This window comes from Suricata suricatta, chromosome 3 (assembly GCF_006229205.1).
Source record: "Suricata suricatta isolate VVHF042 chromosome 3, meerkat_22Aug2017_6uvM2_HiC, whole genome shotgun sequence".
In the NCBI taxonomy this organism is placed as follows: domain Eukaryota; kingdom Metazoa; phylum Chordata; class Mammalia; order Carnivora; family Herpestidae; genus Suricata; species Suricata suricatta.
The window spans coordinates 170553819-170578467 of record NC_043702.1 but is presented as its reverse complement, the minus strand read 5'-3'; the positions used below and the strand labels follow the sequence as shown (position 1 = coordinate 170578467).

Below are 24649 nucleotides of genomic sequence, written 5' to 3'. Positions count from 1 at the left end.
TTTGTAGGTTCGAGTCCCGCATCAGTCTCTGTGCTGACAGCTCAGAGCCTGGAGCCTGTTTCCGATTCTGTGTCTCCCTCTCGCTCTGACCCTCCCCTGCTCGCGCGGTCTCTCTCTGTCTCTCAAAAATAAATAAAAAACATTAAAAAAAAAGAATACATAAAGAACTCTCAAAACTCACCAGTAAAAAGGAAAGGAAAGGAAATAATCTTATTATTAAACAGACAAAAGACATGAACAGATATTTCATGAGGATATAATAGATGCTAATAAGCATGTGAAAAGATGTTCACCATCATAAGCTTTTAGGGAAATGCATGTTAAAACCACAGTAAGATATCACTACACATCTATTAAAACAACCAAGATAAAATATAGTAACAATACCAAATGCTGATGAGGACACAGAAGAATTAGATCTGTCACAAAGCACTAGTGGGAATGTAAAATGTTACAATTCCAGAAGATAGTTTGGCAGTTCCTTAAGAAATTAAATACACATTTACCGTATGACCCAGCAATCATACTCCTGGGCTTTTATCCCAGAGAAATTGTATTGCTTTTTGTATTTTGAAGATCTGTGATTACTAGTGAGGCACATTTACCACTGTTACGCATCTGACCCTTGGGTTCAGCTCTGGTCATAATCTCACAGTATGTGGGAGTGAGCCCCCCATCGGGCTCTGCACTGGCAGCACCCAGCCTGCTTGGGAATCGTTGTCTCCTCTCTCTGCCCTTCCCCCACTTGCATGGTCTCTCTCTCTCTCTCTCTCTCAAAATAAATAAGTAAACTTTAAAAAAATTTTAATGAAGTATCTATTTCAGCCACTTGTCCATTTGGGTTGTCTGCCTAATTCTTACTGATAGGTAAGACTTCCTTATGGATTATGGATGTAAGACTCTTGTGGAATCAAAGTATTAAAAATATCTTTTCACACTATATGGCTTGCCTTTTTGCCTTTCATAATGGTTCCTTTGAATTAAAATAACTTTTTAATTTTGTTGTAATATAGTCTAAGCCTTCATTTTCTCATCTAGAAAATAAGAATTATGGTAGTATCTCACAGGTATTAAAAAAAAAAGAATGTATATTCCTGGGATTTAGAAAAGCTCAGTAAATATTGTTATTATTCTCTATGCCACCCTTTTTTCTCTCTCTAGCCTTCTGTTTCCTTCCAGTTCCTCTGTTCTGAATCTCTGAGAGATCATATAATACAGCAGAAAGACTGACCGTGTGGCTTTGATCAATTCCTAGCCTCTGTGGGCTCAGTCTTATCTGCAAAATGGGGCTGCACCATCTTTGGGACAGTTCACTTTCAACCCCTTTCATGGGACACCCACACATAACAATAGACAGCTCGTGACCACGTCACTTTCAGAATCCCTCCCATGAAAACCTCAGCTGCCTGATGATATAAATACTGTGCTAAGGAGGTGGAACCATCTTAGTAACTGACATCCGGTCAACAACATGCTTGTTCTTCGAGCATCCTTCATCCTCCTCCTTCTCTGCCAGCCCCCAGGTGAGTCCAGACCCTCCTGTTTTCCTGACCGCCTCTCCTGCCCTGCATGGCTCTAGGCTTTGGGGGCCACGCTGGGACTCTGGCCGGGAAGCTCTGTTACCTCATCTAACATTGTATTTTACATCTTGTGATCTCTAAATCAGAGGACAGGCAGAAGCTAGAGGGAGAGGCAAAAAAATTACTCTGAGGGCAGACTCCCCTTCTGACCGTCCGAGGGAAGGAAGGGCTGGGTTCTAGCCCAGATTCTGCCATGGATTAAATAAAGCCTGCTGTCTCCTTGGGGCTTCAGCTTTCCTTCCCTTGGAGGACAACTTTAAAATCAAAATGAGATCATGCTGGTGTATATTTATTGATTCATAAATACATACTTTAAATACTTATAAGTCCATATTTAATAATAGATTTTCAAAATATTTAGAAAGATATTTTAAATGGTTGTGCCTAACAAGGATATTAATGGCAGGAAAGATTTGAATTTTCTCTCTTAACCTGAACAATTCAATCCATGTCTACCTGGAAAACCGACTCCTACTGTAGGTACTTTATATTTAATATCATGAGGACTGAAAATGTTTCTTTTCCTGTCACAAGGATTCTACTCTTTTGCCAGTGTCCAGCTCCAGCGGATCCAGGGTCCCTGGAGGATGGACGATGTTGCAGAAAGGGGGAGGGGAGAGAGAGCCACGAGATTCTTTCTGCTCTCCAGGCTAGCATCTCTGCACTGACTGAGAGGCAGCTTTATTTATCATTAAAATGTATGAGCACAACACAGAGGTGGCATTTGCCTTAGACAATGATTTCTGATGACAAATTTCTTTGGTATGTAAAAATTTTCCAGAACATAGATTGGTAGAAGACTCATGCATAACCTTTATCAGTAGTGATTGGTATAGGTGATTTAGATGCTGATCATATGGGGAAGAAAGGGATCTTCAGCATTCAAATACAGGATAATACTTCTAGCATAGCGAAGGCAAAGGTTAGTTCTTGTGAGCAGGGATCAATAGCCTGTTTTCTTAAGGGGAAGAAAAACAGGATTCTCAGGAAATGCAATATTTGCTCCCATAAACACAAAAGAAGAAGTTTCTACAATAAGTTCCTTCACAAGGTGCAGTCAGCATATTTTTAGGGCCAGAATAAGCGGACAAGTCACTCCCGGTATCAATCAGCAAGGTGCCTTGGGGGGTCGGTGCTCAAGCAAAAATAATTGAGTGAGGGTGGATATCGGTCATCATCTGATGGCAGGAGGCCATGCAAACCTGCCTTAACCTCACAAGGAGTGTTCTCAACCTAGTGAGTTCAGAACCGGCTCCAACACTCTTGGAAGATTTTACTATCCTCAGAGCTCTCAGAAAGGACCTGGGGCCCTGTAAGTTAGGAATATCTTTCTGGTCATCAAACTCACAGGGACCCCCCCCCCATGAGGTCTCTCTCTGAGGACTTGGCATAGCTGGTACATTTGTGGGCACCCCAGGACTGCCTGGAGTGACCTGCCCAAGGCCACACAGTCCGTCAGTGCCCCCAGCCCTTTCCCGGCCTCACTAAGTGTCCAGCAGCAGTGGACTCTCACCCTCCTTGAGTTCATTAGACTTTTGCACGTTTTTAGGAACCTCCTGGTTCTAAGCAGGTGGTCCTAGAATAGGCTTTAGCTTTAAAAACCACTCCCTGAATAGAAACAGTAATCAGAAGTGGAACTTGAAAAATGTGAAGTGGTGGGGGTGTGGGGAACAGCAGGGATTTTCAAAACCCAGGTGACCACCTGAAACCCAAGCTGTGGGCAAGCGGGGCAGACAGGCGCACCCCTGCTCCAGGAGGCTGCGGACAGCCTGAGTGCCACGCCTCCTGTGGTTGAAAGGAGCCCAAGATTGTCCTAGAGCCTCTAATGGGCAGGGCAGTGGAAGAGGTGCTGCCTTGGACAAAGATCCCTGGGTTTGACCTTGAAGTATTGCTGTGAGTAAGGTACTCAGCCTCTGTACACAAGTACATGGGCTGATCTGCAGAATTATTGGGATGTTTTACATGAGATATCAAATGCCAAACAAGTATAGCAATAATCACATTTACTAAGCTCCTACTACATCCAAGGCATTTTTCATACCATGTCCCCGTGAGTCTATGTGATAGACATTATTGTTCTCTGTTCTTAGATGAGCAAACTGAGGCCTGAGAGGTCAAGGATCTTGGGCAAGATCATACAGGTGTTAAAAAGTAGAGGAAGTAGAGGAAAGACTGAGTTTCCAAAGCTAGTGTTCTTTTCATCACACCTAACGGCCTGACACTGTACTGGCCACTGGAGAAGTACTCAGTAATTGTGTATTTGAGCTGAATCTTGCCAAGGAGACCTGTTGAGATTCTTCACCTCTCCAGCTACCTGAGGCCAAGGCAGGCACTGAAAATGCCCAAGAAGTGCAGGCCACTCCAGGATGTGGATGTACCAGAAGGAACCACCCTGGCCAAGTTCAAAGGAGCCGAGGAGTAGCTTTTGTACCCTCAGTATTCTCATCTGGAAAATGGGCACAATGTTCTGCATCTCCCTCACAGATTTTGTGAGGATTAAGTGATACAGTGTTGTTGAGGAGACAATTTTTTTAATGTTTATTTATTTTTGAGAGACAGTGAGAGAGATGGACAGAGTGTGAGCAAGGGAAGGGCAGAGAGAGAGGAAGACACAGAATCTGAAGCAGGCTCCAGGCTCTAAGCTGTCAGCACAGAACCCAACACAGGATTCATACTCACAGACTTCAAGATCATGACCTAAGCCAGTCAGACGCTTAACCAACTGAGCCACCCAGGCACACCAAGAAGACAATTTTAAAAAAGGAAAACGTGGGGCACCTGGTGGTTCAGGCAGTTAAGCATCCAACTCTTGATTTCAGCTCAGGTCATGATCTCACCATCATGAGACCAAGCCCTGCATCAGGCTTGGCCCTGAATATGGAACCTGATTAAGATTCTCTTTTTCTCCCTCTGCCCCTCCACCACCCCTCTCCAAAAAGAGAGAGAGAGAGAGAGAAAGAAAGGAAAAAGAAAAGAAAACATAAAAAGTGGGTGAGCAGGTATTGAGTTGCTGAAAAGGACCAGAAGGGACGAGACGGGGTAAGGAGTGTAGATGACCAAGGGCAGAGCAGTAAGGAATGCAAGTAAAATGTGGTGGGTTATGGTTAGGGTCTTAGCAAAGGTGTGTGACATATTGGGAGGGTTGAAAACCTCTGTTCCACACACATAACACATGGTGCTGATCTAAAATTCTCTTTCTGTGGTACATTGGTTAAGGGGAAGTTGGCTATGGAACAGTAGTTTCCAAAATTGGTTTTTTCTTTCTTGAGCAACAGTTTGCTTTTATGAAACACAATCTTACGCAGAATCAGACATGTGAGTTACTGCACAGAGTCGAAGCCCCCCTATTGGAAGAGGACTTCCCCAGCCTCCTTCCCAGCACCCTCCCCCTCTCTCAACCCCTCTACTTTCTGTAAGAGCTCCAGAAACACTCCGAGGCCCTGTCACCGGCCTCAAAGTGGGCAGGGGCGTATCTTGGGAAGCCCAGCCTTAGGAGGCCTGGCTCCACTGACTGAGAGCATGTCACCGTGACGCTTGAAGCATCAGTCTCCTCGTCTGTGGAGTGGGATAGGACTAAACAGTTCTAAGATCTCTCCCAGCTCTGAGATGCTCTGGTTTCCATGAAGAGGATGTGCTGGTACATTATAATGGACGGTTAACCAGCTGAACCACCCAGCCCCCCTCCCCCTTTCCACTCGTCTTAAGTCTTCTGGGGGGAAACAGGTTAAGGGGGAGGAGGTGATAACCCCAACAAAAGGTAAGTGACAAAGGGCGGAGCTGTTGTCCCTTCCTGTTGTGAACAGTACTGTAGGGCCTCTCCTTATGTCAAAACATCTGAGGCTTGGCCAGGACAGAAGACAGAGGGTCTCCTGCTCCAGCCCGCCCCCCCCCCCCGCAAAGGCAGGTGGGCAGGGACCGTTGGCTGCAGATACCACCACGCGTGATGACTGGGCATGCCATTTTGCAGTGAATTAGCCAGTGCATGGTCTACAGAGATTAGGTTCCAGACCTTGTGAAAAGCTCATCCTGCTGAGAAGCCATCCAAAGTTTTGGGAAGTGTCTGCGTCTCACTTCTACCATTCTTAGGGAAATGAGAATTAAAAATAAGAAGCCTCCTCAAGGCTTGTGTCATAAACACGGCTCCTTGCCCTTCCCTCCCGACTCCCGCTGGGTGGCAGACCACTCTGTAATTCTCAAAATGCTTTCAAATCCATACCCTCCCTTCCTCGACCCCAAATCCTGGCAAACAAAGGTTATTTTTCTCTATGAGAGTTGAAAACATTGGAACTCAAAGTGGTGAGAGGCAAGGGGGTCGAGTGGAGACCACAAGCCTCTGAGGCAGAAGGACTTGCTAGCTTCCAGTCCCACATCTAACACTTTCCGTTGGAACCTTGAGCGTCCTCATCCATAAGGTGAAGTTTTGTTAACCTCTATCTCATGGAGTTGCTTTGAGAATAAAAACCCAATGCCCACTAAACCAGTTGAAGGGCTAAGGAGTGATACCTAGTGTTTATTGCTTATTACAGACGAACCGGAATGAGCCCAGGTCTCCTGACTTCCAGTTAGGCCAGAGCACCGCCTCTTTTACACTGTTCCATGTTGCCCGGTGGGAGAGGCCGTCCCCAGGCCTCCCCACCAGGTGACCCAGAACTAATGCCAGGAGAGCAGTTATTAGTCTACAATCACCACCGAGGGGAATAACTCCTTCTGGGGAATTTAAAGTAGGAAATTCAGTGACACTTCTGGTGGAATTTCAGAGATGGATGTGAGAAAGAGGTGGGGACTTGCTCAGGGAAGGGTTTTGAACTAAGCTTTGTGGTCTTGAATAGTATTCGGATGGGCAGAGAGAAGGATAATGTTGGCAGCCACTCTGAACTCACTAGCTGAAAATGCTCCTCGTGAGGTTAAAGCAGGTTTGCATGGCCTCCTGCCGTCAGATGATGACCGATATCTACCCCCCCTCTGTTGTTTTTGCTTGAGCACCGGCTCCCCAGGCACCTTGTTGATTGATACCGGGAGTGACTTGTCCTTTTATTCTTCTTTTTTTTAATTTTATTTTTATTTTATTTTATTTTTTAAAAAATATTTTATTGTCAAATTGGTTTCCATACAACACCCAGTGCTCTTCCCCACAAGTGCCCTCCTCCATCACCACCACCTCTTTTCCCCCCTCCCCTTTCCCCTTCAACCCTCAGTTGGTTTTCAGTATTAAATAGTCTCTCAGGTTTTGTGTCCCTCTCTCTCCCCAACTCTGTTTCCCTCTTCCTCTCTCCCTGGTCCTCCATTAGGTTTCTCCTATTCTCCTGTTAGACCTATGAGTGCAAACATATGGTATCTGTCCTTCTCCGCCTGACTTATTTCGCTTAGCATGACACCCTCGAGGTCCATCCACTTTCCTATAAATGGCCAGATTTCATTCTTTCTCATGGCCATGTAGTACTCCATTGTATACATAAACCACATCTTCTTGATCCACTCATCAAGTGATGGACATTTAGGCTCTTTCCGTGTTTTGGCTATTGTTGACATTGCTGCTATGAACGTTGGGGTACATGTGCTCCTATGCATCAGCATTTCTGTATCCCTTGGGTAAATCCCTAGCAGTGCTATTGCTGGGTCATAAGGGAGTTCTATGGGTAGTTTTTTGAGGAACCTCCACACTGTTTCCCAGAGCAGCTGCACCCGTTTACATTTCCACCGGCAGTGTAGGAGGGTGCCTGTTTCTCCACATCCTTACCAGCATCTATAGTCTCTTGATTTGTTCATTTTAGCCACTCTGACCGAGGTGAGGTGGTATCTCAGTGTGGTTTTGATTTGTGTTTCCCTGATGATGAGTGATGCTGAGCATCGTTTCATGTGCCTGTAGGCCATCTGGATGTCCTCTTTGGAGAAGTGTCTGTTCATGTCTTCTGCCCATTTCTTCACTGGGTTATTTGTTTTGTGGGTGTGAAGTTTGGTGAGTTCCTTGTATATTTTCGATATTAGCCCTTTATCCGATATGTCATTTGCAACTATCTTTTCCCATTCTGTCAGTTGCCTATTAGTTTTCTTGATTGTTTCCTTTGCCTTGCAGAAGCTTTTTATCTTGATGAAGTCCCAAGAGTTCAGTTTTGTTTTCATTTCCCTTGTTTTTGGGGATGTGTCAAGTAGGAAATGACTTGTCCTCTTATTGGGCCCTAATATGCTGATTGCACCTTGTGAAGGAAGTTATTATAGGAACTTCTTTTGTGATTATGGGAGCAAACCTTGCATTTCCTGAGAATCCTGTTTTTCTTATACTTCCTCTTAAGCAGACAGGTACTGACCCCTGCTCACAAAGAACTAACTTTTGCCTTTGCTATGTTAAAAACATTGTCTTATATTTGAATGCTAAGGATCCCTTCATTCCCCATATGATAATCATCTAAATCGCCTACACCAATCACTGTTGATAAAGGTTATGCATGAGTCTTCTACCAATCTATGTTCTGGGAAATTTTTACATACCAAAGAAATTTGTCATCAGAAATCATTGTCTAAGGCAAATGCTACTTCTGTGCTGTTCCCCATTGACTCAACCACAAATAAAGCTGAGTCTCAGTCAGTGCAGGGATACCTGCCTGTGATGAGAAAGAATCTCGTGGCCCTCTCACCCATCTCTCGCTGACACCATCCATCCTTCAGGGACCCTGGACCTGCTGGAGCGGACTCCAGCAGGATATAGCACAAACAAAAATGTGAGGTACAAAGTAAACTGGGAGTCATATGAGGGAGGAGGCCTGACCTCTTGTCTGGTGGCGGTAAGCGGAGGCTGATCCCTGGCTTCGTGTCTTCTCACAGTATCATATGGTCATCCTGCCCTTGGAACAAAAGCTCTGGACATCCCTGATAAGTGAGCCCAGGTCATGTGATACTGTTGAGCTATTTACCATGGCAGAGAAAGGCTACCACCTGAGCTAAGTGCCTGTCAGGCTTACCTAACCCATTCAGGGGCTACGAAATGAGGAAAGGGCAAAGTGAAGGCAGAAGAAGCAAGTTAGGACAGTCACTACACCGATCCAGGTGGGAGGGGAGATGAGTTTCCTGGGGTCCAATCCTCCTATACCTTTTTGGTAGGTGTTAGTATCCACTCACTCTCTAGAGTCTTCCAATCTTACAGATCATGATCACTCTTCCTACTGTAGGTTCCCCACATGCCTGCTACGTCTCCTCTTATAACCCATACAGCCACTTGTTTAATGACTATCTCCTAGCTCCATGAGTACAAGGGTCAGGACGGTGTTGCCCCCCAGGTATATCCTCAGCTCCTAGACCCAAGTATGGAACTTCTGGCACAAATATGCAACTAAATAAATTCCTACCAGAGGAAGGAGTGACTGCATAGGAAAGCATATCTACACAGGCATGGTAAAATTCGAAAAGGTCAGGGCAAATGGAAAAGCCAATCACAGAAGGGGAAGCTTTGGTTCAGTCTTAAAAAACTGAAGAGAGAGGTCTCTTGTTTCTGGATCCCTTTTCCCCACCAACTCTGTAAAACTGAGCTGGGAAAGTCTTTCCACAGAAGAGGAAATAAAACTGGTTAGGGCTCGCCAGCCTGGCCCCTATCCTCTGATCTCACATTTGGGGAATGGATGGAGCTACTTCCTTCTTTCGTGACCTGTCTGTTCATCCTGAAGACACAACTAAGGTAGAACAGTAGCCTCCCTCCAGGCTCCTGTTGGCAGTTTGCTTCATGCATCTTCCAGTTTTATCCTAACGAGGAGCAATGAATTTGGAGGCAGCTTTTTATATCACTTGCATCTCTTGACATTCAACCTGAAAACATAGAAGCATATGTGTGAAGAAGTGAGAAGAATAATTGCGTGTAGCTTAAATGTGTGCACACAGGCACTAAAGCCACACCCTTCGTTTATGCGGCCTCCCCAACTGCCACAAACCTCCCAGACTTCATGTGAAAATGACATTACTTAAATGTGCCCTCAATCCGAAATTGTACCAATTTGGAGCCAGGTGATACCCAACCTTCATTTGACTGCAAAATATCACCTTATGGTTTTTTTTAACTTTTAAAAAATGTTTTATCTATTTTTGATACAGAGAGAGACAGAGCATGAGAGGGGGAGGGGGCAGAGAGAGAAGGAGACACAGAACCGGAAGCAGACTCCAGGCTCCAGGCTCTGAGCTAGCTGTCACAGCACAGAGCCCAACACAGGGCTCGAACCCACGAATGTGAGATCTGACCTGAGCCGAAGTCGGAGGCCTAACCGACTGAGCCACCCAGGTGCCCCTCATCTTATTGTTGAAGTAAAAGGACACAAACATCAGTTGATCAATCAAAAATGGAAACTGAAACAGACTTTGTCTGTAGCATGTACTGGGGCTGTTCAGACACCTGTTGAGATGGTTCAGCCACTGAAAAATATCCTACTTCAGTCCTAGGATGCAGGGGACCAGTTCTTTGAAAGATCAGACTATTTAACACGATGATTTAATAAAGACTTGATGGATTCAAAATATATAACCACTACCTGATAAATTATGGAGACCAGGGGGCATAAATGTTTCAAAACAGGAATCAACCCCTAAAAAGGCATTTACCCAGAAGAAGAAGCCAGTACTTTTGGACATAAGTTGAGAAAAAACAAAACAAAACAAAACAAAATAACATAAACAAAGTTGGTTAAGATCCGAAAACTCTAATAAAGGGACTAGGCCAACATTTAGTAACATCAGATTCCCCTACTCTGAGGCAGCAGCAGATCAGCTTGGGCTCAAGGAAAGCTCACCAAGGACATGAAGGGAAAACCAGGATTCTGTGAGCCCCAAATCTTCAGAGTTGACATCTGAGCCCTCCCAGGAGCTGGCACAAATCCCCCGGACCTTTAAACTAAACCAATGGGATGACACTGGGTTAAATCCTCAAATCATCACCTACTAGCTTTGTGCCTTTGGACAAGTTACTTAGATTTTTTTTTTTTAATTTTGGTTTTCTCATCAAATTAGGAGTTTCTGTAAAGAGTCAGATAGTCAATATTTTAGGCTTTTCAGATGATACAATCTCTATTGCAACTACTCAACTCAGCCTTTGTAATGGAAAATCAGCAAGAGACAATATGTAAACCAAAGAATATGGCCGTGTCCAATTTAAACTTTATTTACCAAAACAGGAAGCAGGCCACATTTGGCCCATAGATTATAGGTTGCCGATCCCTGTGTAAAGGGACCCAAATTCCAAGTTTTCAGAGTCACTTTAGGTATTAGGCATAATCTTTACAGTAAAGGTTGGACACAGATTCAATCCTAATACATAGCAACTATATTGGGAACTCTGCCAGGGTAGTTGAGTTTTAACAGAGACTATGGAAAAAATGGTGAAGCAATTTTCGATATCTGGATAGACCAGTATAGGAATTTGTCTTTTACTAGAAGAGAGTTGAATTACATCAGTGCCACGGTAATAGAAAATACTATGGTAACACTGAATGCTAAATACAATTAAAAATTAGCAGAGAACCTGAATAGACATTTTTCCAAAGACATAGAGATGACCAACAAACACATGCACAGATACTCAACATCACTAATTATCAGGGAAATGCAAATCAGCCACAATGACATATCGCCTCCCACGACTAATATAAAAAGACAAGAAATAACAAGTGTTGGCAAGGATATGGAGCAAAGGCAATCCTAGCACATTGTTGGTGGAAATGTAAATGGCGCACCCGCTGTGGAAAACATTATGGAGAGTTCTCAAAAAATTAAAAGTAGAAATATCATATGCTCCAATAATTCCACCACTGGATATTTACCCAAAGAAAATGAAGACACTAATTCAAAAAGATATATACACCCCTGGGTTTATTGCAGCATTATTTATAATAGCCAAGATATGGAAGCAACCCAAGTGTCTATCAATAGATGAATAGATAAAGAAGATGTGATATATATACATGAAGGAATATTACTAAGCCATGAAAAGGAATGAGATCTTGCCATTTGCAACCACATGGATGGACCCAAGGGGTTTTATGCTAAGTAACAGACATCAAACAGAGAAAGGCAAATATCATATGATTTCACTGATATGTGGAATCAAAAACAAACAAAAATACAGAAACAAACTGATAAATATAGAAAACAAACTGGTAGTTGCTAGAAAGGTTGAGGGGATGAATGAAATAGGTGAAGAGGATTAAGAGGTACAAACTTTGAACTATAAGATAAATAAGTCACAGAGATGAAAAGTACAAAACAGGAAATACAGTCAATAATATTGTAATAGGGGCGCCTGAGTGGCTCAGTCGGCTGCACGTCCAGCTTCAGTTCAGGTCATGATCTCACAGTTCGTGGGTTTGAGCCCCACATCGGGCTCTGTGCTGACAGCTAGCTCAGAGCCTGGAGCCTGCTTCAGATTCTGTATCTCCCTCTCTCTCTGACCCTCCTCTGCTCACATTCTCTCTTTCTGTCTCTCTGGAGCCATTTTTAACTGTTTTGCACCTGGAGCCACATAACCGGTGATGATTGTTTGCAAGTCTTACTTTCTGAGGTGGACAAAGGTCCTGGTGAAACAAAACTTTCTTGGGGGAGGGAAGCCTTGCTACAACCCCTAACTGTTGGGGGTAAGCATCACAAGTCAGCCTGGGCATACTGCAGAGTATCCAGTAACTGACCCCTTGCCTTTCCACTCAAGGAAGGACACTGAAATTCAAGTGAATAAGAACCTCACTCAGGGATGGTCTTGAATGCACTCTAATCTCTCCTAAAGCAGAAGATGAAACACCCCCACGCTTCCCAGATACTTTTATCCTTAGGAACTTAGAGCTCCCTTCCCAGTGCCCTGCTCCGTGCTTGAGAACCACTGCCCCCACGTCAGGCAAGCTGTTGCTTCTGCATCTGCAGCAAAACCAGCTCTCCAGGGAGCAGTCCGGGGGCTCCAAGGGGACAGTAAACTCCCCACTTGTCTCCCAACAGGAATTTGTCAAGGATGGAGCTGGGCTTTATGATCTACCTCAGAGCTTGGTCTTTCTAGCCTGAGGGCTCTGGGAAGGGGTAGGTTCACCTGCAGGCACTGCATTTGGGCAAGTTCTGACCTCAATGCCTTCGTGTGAGTGAGGTTCCAAAGGGCTTCCCAGGGGCTGGCTGCGTTGTTCTAGAGGATTTCTCAGGACCCAAGGCAGGTGAATAATTGGTGACAAGGGCAGGGACATGGGTTTATTTTACGGTTCTCTGTCTCTGCAGGGCAAGCAACCTCTGAAGCCCCAAAGGAACTGGTTGGCGACCTTGGTGGGTCTGTGACTTTCCCTCTGAAGCTCCCAGAAATTCAAATTGACAGTATTTTCTGGACATTCAACACAACCCCCCTCGTCACCATAGAGCCAAAAACACCAAACAGACAAGCTAATGTCATAGTGACTCACAGTCATAACAAGGAAAGGGTGAAGTTCCCACAAGGAAGCTACTCCCTGGAACTCAGCAAACTGAATAAGAATGACTCCGGTGACTACCGTATGGTGATATACAGCTCTTCCCTCAAAGAGCCCCTCAACCAGGTGTACAGGCTGCGTGTCTATGGTGAGCAGAATCAGTTCCAAAGGTGGATGACTGGCTTCATAGAGTTGTAAACTCTCTGATATTGGAACTGTTCAACCAAAGGCTGGATAAACCCTTAGCAAGAATGTGGAAGAGAGAACTCTTGTATGGATGGAGTAAATGTAGTTGACCTCTAAGACCCCTTCCTGTTCAGAGATTCTGTAAGAGGCAGTGCAGTGTAGACAATGGGACACAGCAAATGCTGTGGGACACAAGTCAAACGCTGGCTTCTCTAACTTCTAACTGCATAGCCTTCCCCGGGTTACTTAAGCTCTATGAAACTTAGTTTCTATATTTGTAATGGGGAAGACAGTGATACCTATCTTAGAAACATTTTTGTGAATAAACATCAATTACACCTTCTCTTTTACCAATTCTGACCCTTTGAGAAACTGACACAAGAATCAGAAGGAAGATAAAAATATCGGCTTTATTTTTTCTAATGAAGCTAGATAGGAGAAATATTTTCCCTCAACTCTAGATCATTCAGGGAAGATGAACTTATAAAACAATTACTCAACCAGTGGTAATAATAGCTGTCTTGCTCACTGAGCTGCAGTACCAGGTTTGCCCTTAAGATGTAGGCCATGTGCCTTGATCCAGGTGTGTCCTCCATATAGACAAAATTGAGGAGAACAAGGGGGCACACATTAGGTGGTCAGACTAGCTGGGGAAGCTAAACAGAAATCTTAACAACTCAAAGTAGAGAAATATGGTAGAGAAATGTAGATGACGGATGTCAGACTCTCACCATCTCATCAATGAAAAAATTGCTCATTCTCTAAAGGAGAACAGTGAGCATAGGGAGAGAGGGACAAAAGATATTATTCCCATACTATTCTGTCCTGGAGAGTAAAGTGAAAGTCTCTTCAAGGAAGCCTGAGGACAGAACAATAAGGAGCCTCTAAAAAAGATAAAATTAGCTCACATCTAAAATGCATCTAGCACAAGACTGGCCATACAGCTGTGCTTTGAAAATGGTGGATGCTTTCTTGTTATATTATTATTATTTCCATTGATATTGTTGCTTTTAGGTAGCTGTGGGAAAGCCGACCCAAAGAGCTCTCTTTCTCAGATAAGAATAAGAATTCTGCTCTGAACTGCTGCTCCCTCTCCATTCTGTAGCACCCCAGAGATTTAGTCCAAGATTTACAAGAATAATTCAGAAATGGCATTGTTTCCATCCTTGGTTGTCCATTTCTCTTTTGCAGAGCACCTATCAAAACCGAAAGTTACCATGGGTCTGCTGAACAATAAGAATGGCACCTGTGTGACCAATTTGACATGCTTCGTGGACCAGGGAGGAGAGGAAGTGACCTACAGCTGGGAATCCCTGGGGCAGGCATCCAACGAATCCCATAATGGCTCCATCCTCCCCGTATCTTGGCGGCTGGGAGAGAGGGACATGAGCTTCATCTGTGTGGTCAGGAACCCCATCAGCAGCAACTCTTCAAACCCTGTCTTTGCCTGGAAGCTTTGTGAAGGTGACTCTCTCTCCTCTCTCCAGGAGCCCCTGGTCTCAGGACCTATATCTTTTTCAGTTCCTGGTCCCCATGGGAACGGCCCATGAAAACTGAAGACCCCCAAAAAGTTACCAGACTGGGAGGAAGGTGGCAGTTCTCCAAAAGTTGGGTCATTTTCCCTAGCTGACTCTTCTTCCTTCCCTGTGCCTCCACCTATTCTATCATTAAAGGTGCTGCTGCTGACTCAGAATCCTCCACGATCCTGGCCTTCCTGGGGGTGTCGCTGCTGATCTTTGCCTTTGCACTGATGCCAGCTATTTTGATTAAGTGGAGAGAAAAAAGGAAAGGTAGAGCATACGTTATTTTTGCCTTCAGCCTCATTCATGCATTTGCTCCCTCATTTATTCAACAAACACATGTTGAGATGTGTGCCAGGCTTGATACTAGGCACTGAGGATACAGAAATGAAGAGGTCATACTCTGTGTCCTCAAGGAGAGCACAATCAACCTTCACTCCTTCATTCTGGAGTCCTTAACTACTCTCCTAAGACCGAAGTCCTCCCAGGGTTCTCTCCAGTGCCACCCCTCCTCTTCCCCCAAAGGGACTTACCAGTGTGGCTCTCCTGTTGACACAAGTCCCACACTGCTGACCTGGGAAGTGACAGCGTCCAACTCTGAAGTCCCATAAAGCAGCACTCTCTAGTCAGCCCTTCCAATCCCCATCCCTGTCAAAGCCCCCAAACCAGTTCTGACCCACCTCATTGGACCAAATCCAGAGACCTCTCTTTACTCCACACCTCAGTCTAGATCCATTCCTCCTGGAGATGCTTGTCTCTGACTCTCTTCATGCCATGCCCCAGGCTCTCCATCCCTAAACCCTGCTGATTTGTTTTCTCAGATTTCCACTGATACTGTTCATGTGGGGTGTTGGGGAGGGACCTAAGCATCAGTTGTGTATAAATTGCAAGTGTTAAGATTGTTCTTCCTTCTTGAAAGAACTCTGAAAACATTTCTGAGTTGCTTTGCTTCCCCTTTTGGATGACTTGGTCCAAAACTTGAGAAATGAAGTGGTAAAGTAACCAGTTCACTGTGGGACTTCCCTGGGGGTAGCACTGGGAGGCCATGTCTTGAAACACCCTTCAGTTGTAAGGACTCCGCATGGCAGCCACTTTAACTGGGTCTTCCAGGGTGTGAGCTGGTGGGGGTGGAGAGTGGAAGGAAGGTCAGCTCTAATTCTTTCCCACCTCAGTTTCAGAGTCCATTGAAGAGAGGAAGGGAATGGACACTCATCAGGAAATTCCTAACTACTACTCCACATCTGGAGAGACCTCAGTTTACGACATGATTACTTGCGTTAATGTGAGTCCTTTTCCATCTTTCCTGGAGCTTGATCTTATTCTTTAAAGTTCTCCTTGCTTTAGTTGAGATGTCTGCATGGATTTGGGCAACATGGATATGAGGATGTATAGCCCTTGAAACCCCACATGCCTGTGTCTCCCCAAGGCCTTATGAATTCTGTCTTGTGCAGGATTTGGTGGCCTTTCGTTCTGGATTCCCTGGTTCCAACCCAGCCAGTAATGTCCATCTTGGAATCCATGAATCCTCCCTTCTCTCCACAGTTCACAAGGGCCCCTCAACAGGCTCAATTTCTTTTGCAAAAAACAGCAGATAGAGAAGTGCCACTCTGGCCTGTTGTTTAAGTTATAATGTCAGAACACTGGTCATAGAGATGCCTTTCCATCACAAGTCTCAGGGGCCCATGGTTGCTCTGGGCCCACACTCAAGGCTTTCTAAGGGTGGGTCACCAAGCGGAAGTGAACAAACACATGCTGAATTCAAAGGAAACTCTTCGAAAACTAAGAAGCTTAAAGACACCCAAATAATAAGACAATTTGGAGGCCTGACCTAGGCAGACAACTTCAAAAGGCTCAAGAAATAATCACTGTAGCTGCATCTGGGCTAGCTCCTTAGAGGCCATAGAACACTTTTGCATGTTGGCTCATTTAGTGAAGAAATAAAAACACTTTGGGGCACTTGGGTGGTCCATTCAGTTAAGCATCTAACTCCTGGTTTCGACTTAGGTCATGACCTCATGGTTTGTGAGTTCGAGCACCATGATGGGTTCTGCACTGACAGCGCAGAGCCTGCTTGGGATTCTCTCTCTCCCTCTATCTCTGCCCCTCTCCTGCTTGCACTCGCTCAAAATAAATAAGTAAACTTTAAGAAAAACCACTTTGGAGCCTCAGAATCCCAGCGTTAGTGCAGTTCTCACTGTCTCCTGATCAAGTTGCCTCTTCCCATGCTTACCTACAACTTTTATGAGAGGAGTTATGCTTCCTCTTTGCAGCTGTTCATGTCCGAAGAGCTCCTTTCTTCCTCACAGGGGAGACTTCTCTGTGTTCCCCACAGCCTGGCTTATGTCAAACTTGATTGCTTGATCACTATCCTCCATCTTCCCTACTCGAGACACTCCCAGGAGGCCACAGGGCAGTCTTGGATGTTCAGGAAGACCCTTCACAGTCTCAGGATGCTTTTTCACAGCTTGGAAGGAGAGCTGTGATCAGTGATCCTCACATATTTGCTCCAAGGTCCCTTCAGCTAATGGAAAAATTTACTTGCAACTTCAGCAATATTACTTCTGGTTATACTTCAATCACCTTAGGCTGCTCATAGTTCACGGGACTTCTAGATCTTATACATTATTAAATTTATTTAAACAAAACACGGTTTAAAATTCAGGCAATTGTTTCTTGAAAATAAGTTATTAATAATTATAATAGCACTCGCCAACAAGATCTTTTTTTCCCCATTCCTGATCCAAAAACTCTCTTCCTTCTTGCCCCTCCTCCCATCTCTGCTTTTCCTTCTCTAGATTCTGGATGTCTCTTTGGCCTTGACTAGCTGACCCTATGATTTCTTTTTATTCTTAGAAAACTATTCCAGAGGAAGATCCAGAAAAAACACTTTATTTCTCAGTGCAAATACCGCAAAAGGTAAGAAGCTTTAAAGCTGAGATTCACCTTGCTTGTCTCATCCTTTTTCCTGGTTCAAGCTTAGCTAAAAATGTCTTGGGCCTTATGATTTCTTTTTTTTTTTTTTAAATAGGAAACTATTTCAGAGGAAAATGCAGAAAAAACACTTTATTCCTCAGTGCAAATACCTCAAATGGTAAGAAGCTTTAGAGCTGAGATTCACCTTACTTGTCTCATCCTTTTTCCTGGTTCAAGCTTAGCTAAAAATGCCTTGGTCTTGGGTCTTGTCTTATATTCTCTGGTATTAAAAGGTTCCCCAGGATGTTCTCATTCTCTTGTTCCTAACCAGCTGAAGGTTACACAAGAATATACAGAATAAATGAGAATTGTGTCTTAGGAATTGAATGGGGTAACATGAAGCAAAGAAGGAGGGAGAGGGGCTCTAGGGAAGAATGCTAGGAAAAATCAACAGGATCCTGAGGATTTGGATTGAGAAAGGTCCGTGGTTTGGGTTATGCCTCAGAGAGCTGGGGAGGCAATGACAGCTTGCTGCTGAGCCACCAGTAAGCTGGAGACAGGAGAAATCTCTGCTGCTTTTCTTTGGTCTAGCTATGTTACATGGTGTTTGCACCCTCTCCCCAGTCAAATTACTAATGTGGTAAGCTTTAAAGCTTACTCCTCCACCAATCACACTTGGCAGAAGCAGTGATGCCGTCCTGAATCCTCTCCCAACCAGATCAGAAAAGATGAAGATGAGCAAAGCACTTTGTTTAGCACTTTACTTACTTAGCACTTTACTTTGGAAAGCAATAGGATTATTGGAAGTAAAGTTCAGTTCATTAAGCATTCAACAAGATAAATGTGGCTGGAACTTAAGTAATTGTTTCTCTATAGCAGGAGGGTTTTTAGTTTGTTTTTTTTGTTTTTTGTTTTTTTATTATAGTTTATTGTCAAGTTGGTTTCCATATAACACCCAGTGCTCATCCCAACAAGTGCCCTCCTCCATTCCCATCACCCATTTTCCTCTCTCCCGCCACCCCCATCACCCCTCAGTTTGCTCTCAGTATTTAAGAGTCTCCATAGTTTGCCTCCCTCTCCTTAACTATTCTTCCCCTTCCCCTCCCCCATGGTCCTGTTTAGTTTCTCCTGTTCCGCATATGAGTGAAAACATATGGTATCTGTCTTTCTCTGCCTGACTTATTTCACTTATTGTAATACCCTTGAGTTCCATCCACATTGCTACAAATGGCCAGATTTCATTCTTTCTCATTGCCATGTAATATTTCCACTGTATATATAAACCACATCTTCTTGACCCATTCATCAGTTGATGGACATTTAAGCTGTTTCTGTGATTTGGCTGTTGTTGAAAGTGCTGCTGTGAACACTGGGGTACATGTGTCCCTATGCATCAGCACCCCTGTGTCCCTTGGGTAAACTCCTAGCCGTTACAGCAGGAGATTTGAGTTGGGTGACCTTAACAAGGAAGGGTGTCTGGGATGGTGGGAGTCTTCTGGTGGGATCCAGAGTCCTCCCACCCTCCAGCGCTCTGATCTTTATATCTGCCTAACAGATGGAGAAGCCCCACTCTGCGCCCACATCACCAGACACACCGACATTATTTACACATGAAATTATCAACTAAACAGCAGTGCATCACCTCTGCCTCATGAAGATGGCACTGAAGGTGAAAAAGGAAGCCCCTGCCCCTCCCAAAGCTGAAGCCAAAGCAAAGGCTTTGAAGGCCAAGAAAGCAGTGCTGAAAGGCTCCCAGGGTCATAAAGAAGAAGAACAAGAAGAAGAAGGAGGAGGAGGAGGAGGAGGACGAGGACGAGGAGAAGAAGAAGAAGAAGAAGATCCACATGTCACCTACATTCTGATGGCCCAAGACTCCAAAGGCAGCCCAAGTATCCTTGAAAGAGCACCCCCCAAGAGAAACAAGCTTGACCACTATGCCATCATCAAGTTTCCTCTGACTATCGAGTCAGCCATGAAAAAGAAGAAAATAGAAGACAAACACAGATGTTGAGGCCAACAAACACCAGATCAAACAGGCTGTGAAGAAGCTCTATGACATTGGCATGGCCAAGGCCAACACTCTGGTCAGGCCTAATGGAGAAAAGAAAGCATATGGTCGGCTGACTCCTGACTATGATGCTTTGGATGTTGCCAACAAAATTGGGATCATCTAAACTGAGTCCAGCTGGCTAAATCCAAATATAAATTTTTTCACCATTAAAAAATAAAAGAAAATAGTAAAAAGAAAAAAAAATCACTAACTTGACCAGAAATATCAAGGAAGAATGAATCACTGACTTCCTGCCAGAGTGACTATCTTCAGATTTGAGATCCTTCAGATTTGAGTTCCTAATTCCATCCACTCCTGAAAAATCTCTTCAAACCATGAATATGTAACCATCCTTCCTGGAAATGTGATGGTGAGTTTATCAGCCAACTCCAAGCAAGGGGCTTAGAAGTATCTCCACTGAAATGCAAATGCAGTGTCCATCATAAGAATGACAGCTCCCATTTTAGGGCTTGGAGGTCAGGAGTAGACCTAGAGTCTGCCAGCCAAAAGGGCAAGAAGATAGGAACGGCAGGCATTTCCAGAAGAAGCAGATGTAGTAGCCAGAAATGGATTCATTAACCAACTCATTAACTATGTTCCTGGCACTGTGCTGAACTTACACTGATTTGGGTCAGGTGTGCTCTCTGCCCTTATGAAATTGGCTCCTCATGAATGACTTCCGTGGGCATTAGCAGCAGATCTGACCACAAATTCCCAGTAACCAGAGCGTCAAGTGTGGATCCACAGGACCTGGGGGTTAAAGTACATAAGGACTGAGAAGCCAGGCAGAAGACTGGGTTTGGTTGGATGGAAATTCTAAAGTGTGCCTGGACTGAGGGCAAGGACTACTGCCTCAGCTTCATTTACACTCTGCTGTGAGTGAGAAGGTTGGGCCTTAGTACTATACAAAAGCCCATCTCAATGGAGAAACTGAACCTGAAGACACATTTTGAATCTATTATAAAAGATGCGGAACTAGAGGTGATCATGTATAAATATTTAAAGTTGCATAATTAATTCAACTAATATTTATTGAGAATCTCTGCCAGGTCAATCTGGCAAATAAAATAGACATAATCCCTGCCCCTCACAGAGTTTACCTTTTTAATAAAATGAAAAACATGGGGAGGAGGACAGTTGTTTTTGTATATTTATGGACACATCTTGAATGAAAATGGTGGGTAGGGATCCGATGTCCCAATTCTGAGGGGCATGAACTGTCAAGTGACAAAACTAAAACAGTTTTGTTTGACGTCTTTTATTCAAAAGAAAGCAGCCCATGGGTTGGGGGAGCACAGTGACTCACAAGCAGTGTAGACTCTTCTCAAGAGACTTGGGAATGGAAACAGGGCATAATTAGCTAGGAGAGTAGGGGTTTCTAAGACACCACTCTCCCACCCCCATCCACATTCCACAATCTCTTGGAAGGGGCCAGTTGCTTTCATGTAAAGTAGTTTTGTCCTGTAGGTCTTCACATGACTTCCATGGGGCAAGCTGGTCTGGATACTTGTGTCCACTTTACAAATGTTCAAATTGAGGCAAAGAGAAACTTCAATATGCAACCAAAGCTAGAAAAAAATCAGTGCCCACTCCAAGACCCATCATCCACCACAGAGGATGAGGAATATGGGGGCTCAAAGCTAGAGGGGGTTGGGAGCGCCTGGATGGCTGTCAGTTAAGTGCCTGACTTCAGCTCAGGTCATGATCTCACAGTTTGTAGATTCGAGCCCCGCGTTGGACTCTGTGCTGCCAGCTCAGAGCCTGGAGCCTGTTTCAGATTCTGTGTCTCCCTCTCTCTCTGTCCCCTCACTCACTAACACTCTGTCTCTGTATCTGTCTCTCTCTCTCTCTCGGACACACATAAAGAAATAAACATTAATTAAAAAAAAAAAAGCTAGAGAGGAGTGGACCCTCCTCTTCCCAAGTATAGCATGGAGGAAAGGGCATAGCTTTGGAGACAAGCAGTCTGGGGTCAAAATCCCTTACTAGCTTAGTAACCTTTGCCAAAGACTATTTTCTTATTTCTTATTTCATACTTCTGTTTTCTTATTTCTGAAACCATTATAGGGCTTGCAGTGTGGGATTATATGAAACTAGTGTTAAGTGTATGGTATGTAGTACAAGATTCATATATGGCTCATGATGCTTGGGAAAGGAATGATACAGGGGAAAAAATGGTTGACATCCTACAAGTCAACTTAGATAAGACACAGAGACATTAAAATGGAGAATCAGCCCCTAAAAGACAGGTGTTGGGGAGGAGAAATTTTCTCTTCTTCCTTTCTAGGTTCTTTGGCTGGTATAACAACTAAATTGAGAAGACAGATTAACAGGCAAAAAAACTGGTTTCATTGGTTCAAAATATGAGACCCAAGCAGTCAGGTAATTGAGGCTTTAATACTATCCTGAGCCAAGGGAAGGGGTAAGGTCTAAGGTGTCAAAGGGGAGAAAGCTGCTTCACAGGAGGATGGGAAGAGCAAATGTTTTGTACACAACGTTTGCCATGCTGTGTAGATAAGTCTTTCAGATGAAAACATTACCTCTGGCAATGGCTCCCTTTCTAGTATAGACCCCCTTTCTAAATTCTGTTAGGTAATTAATGGAGAGGCAAAAAGTTTTTACTGAGCTTGCTTGGTCTTGATTGATGACAGCTCAAAACAATCCACATGCCAAAGTGACACATTTTGAGGTGGTGTATTCTGCTTCCCTTCCCTGGTGTTAAAAAACAATTAACAAAAAGTAGGTAAGACAAACGAACTTTATCAAACACTTCATGAAGTGGGCAGTCTCCATTCAGAGAACTGCAAAATGGGATAGAAGGCAGGAAGCCTTTATAAGATAAAAAATAAAGAACAAGGAAAAGAAGAATGGAAAATATCTGATAGACTAGAGCCACATAGCCAGCCTTGTTTGGAATGAGAAGGTCCCACGTTGGCTTGGCATTTGGAGGTTGGTTGACTGGAAATGCCACTGGGTTTCTGATCAAGCAGAGCGTTTGGAGGACATAAAAGTTATTCAAGTTTTGATTTGCTTACATGGTGCCTTGAACAGAAGTGGTCCATTTGAACCTAGAATTTCATTTCAACGCTGGTTTACAGCAAAGGGGGCAGGAAGAGAAGGGGGAAATGGAAATTTATTTTCCCCCAAGGGTTGAAAGAACTTGAAAACTATGCTTCTTGAGGCACCTGTGTGGCTCAGTCCGTTAAGCTTTGGACTCTTCATTTTGGACCAGGTCGTGATCTCACGATTCATGAATGCATGTACCCATGGTGGGCTTCATGCTGAAAGTGCAGAGCCTTCTTGGGATTCTCTCTCCCCTTTCTATCTGCCTCCCCCCTGCTCAAGCATGCATACTCTCTCTCTCTGTCTCTCCCTCCCACAAAATAAACTTTACAAAAAAAAAGCTTCTGGGCAAGAATGAGATTGAGAATCATCTTGTCTCAAAAAGACATTGTGAGAATTTGCATACAAAAATATGCATTATTTTGCCATTTATTATAGTGAATTTCTGGAAACTACCTACAAGTCTAACCACAGGCTTAGTGGTTAGTGAACAGAGACATTAGGAATTACAGGCTATAGAACTAGAAAATGTTATGACTTTGAAGGGTAGTTGAATGTGCCACCTCAAAATATAGTTCTTGAGCATAAGGATTATTTTGAGCCGATTATTTTTTTTAAGTAGCCTTCTAGGGTCACATACACAGTCATTTTTTTTAATATTTATTTATTTTTGAGAGAGAAAGAGAGACAGAGCACAAGCAGGGAAGGAGCAGAGAAAGAGAGAGAAGCAGAATCCAAAGCAAGTTCCAGGTTCTGAGCTGTCAGCACAGAACCCGACGTGGGGCTTGACCCCACAAACCCCGAGATCATGACCTGAAAGGAAGTCAGATGCTCAACTGACTGAGCCACCCAGGCACCCGAGAGCTGATTATTTTTAAGAAACAGCAGACAGAGAAGGTCTTTTGTCCTTGTTGTAAGGGACAGTTACATCTATACAGGAAATCTCCATATGTACAGGTGTCTCCCTCCAATACCAGAAAGAGAAGTACGACTCTGAATTACAAAATAATCTTATCAGCAGAGGAGGCCCCTACTTAAATCTACAGGACAACCATACCCTTTACTGTACTTCTACTGCTAATTTCCCATAAAAGGCTTCCCCCTCAAAACATTTTTCTTTTGCCTTTAGTTGAAGATGATCTTTAAGATGGTGGCTTGGGCCATTTGAGTGAGTTTTGTTCAGTTTCCAGGGTACTTCCCCTGTATACAGGAGGTATATACATCATTAAACTTCTATTTGTTTTTCTCTTGTTAATCTTTTGGTAAGAGTGGAGGGTCTCAGCTACAGAACCCAGAAATGTATAGAGAAGATTATTTTCCCTCCCCTACGACATCACAAGTGAAGAAGAGTAGAAAGTAAAATTTAATGTGATGTATGATTACAACCATATTTTAAAAATACCGATGCAAGGAACAACTTAGAAGAAAAACCATCAAAATATTAACGCTGGTTTGGGGAGGAGGCAAGTGACACCTTAGGTGTCTTAGTTTTCTTCTGCTTACCGTCATTTTCCAAATGTTCTTTAGTGAGAAAGCAGGTCTTACCTAATGGAGTGGAAGAAGTTTTAAATAAATGTTCAGTGAGAATAAAGAGGTGTGACCCGCTGTGACGAGTGAAAGGGAAAGTCTGAGACCCCTGTCTTGCGGGTGCGGGAGGGGTGCTGTGGAGGAGGATGGAAAGTGCCTCCTCCGGGTAAGAAGGAGGTGGGCAGAAGAGAGAAGCCCCTAGGACAGTGATGATCACAGGAAAAGATTACTCTGCCTCAGAGAAGGCGGTTTGAGGGTGCAGTAGCTAGAGTGGGCGGAGATTGGGAGGGGACAGCAATGAGCATCCGTGCCCCGCCCCTTCCCTTGACGCCAGTTCAAAAGGTGAAATAAGTAGAATTAGCGCCCCCCTTTTAAACCAGTGACAAAATTGAGCCCAGGAATACC

At 44.0% G+C, this 24649-nt stretch overlaps 1 protein-coding gene across 2 annotated transcripts; it reads left to right on the top strand.

The window, feature by feature from the left end:
• The first annotated feature begins 1417 nt into the window (after nt 1-1417).
• On the top strand, nt 1418-20717 carry SLAMF7 (SLAM family member 7). 2 transcript variants are annotated; one of them, XM_029935797.1, is made up of 8 exons: nt 1418-1523; nt 12801-13133; nt 14363-14635; nt 14845-14961; nt 15864-15973; nt 17545-17607; nt 17720-17782; nt 19160-20717. In XM_029935797.1, exons 1-8 carry the CDS (start codon nt 1472-1474, stop codon nt 19229-19231), a joined length of 1083 nt encoding a protein of 360 aa, XP_029791657.1. In that variant the 5' UTR covers nt 1418-1471; the 3' UTR covers nt 19232-20717. The 2 variants fall into 2 exon arrangements, with proteins under 2 accessions (XP_029791657.1, XP_029791658.1); XM_029935798.1 differs by lacking the exon at nt 14845-14961.
• Nucleotides 20718-24649: the final 3932 nt, after the last annotated feature.

Coding starts and splice junctions, on each gene's coding strand:
- SLAMF7 (XM_029935797.1), top strand. CDS start 1,472: ATGCTTGTTCTTCGAGCATCCTTCATCCTCCTCCTTCTCTGCCAGCCC. Junction 13,134..14,362: donor GTACAGGCTGCGTGTCTATG/GTGAGCAGAATC, acceptor TCTCTTTTGCAG/AGCACCTATCAAAACCGAAA. Junction 14,636..14,844: donor TGCCTGGAAGCTTTGTGAAG/GTGACTCTCTCT, acceptor CTATCATTAAAG/GTGCTGCTGCTGACTCAGAA.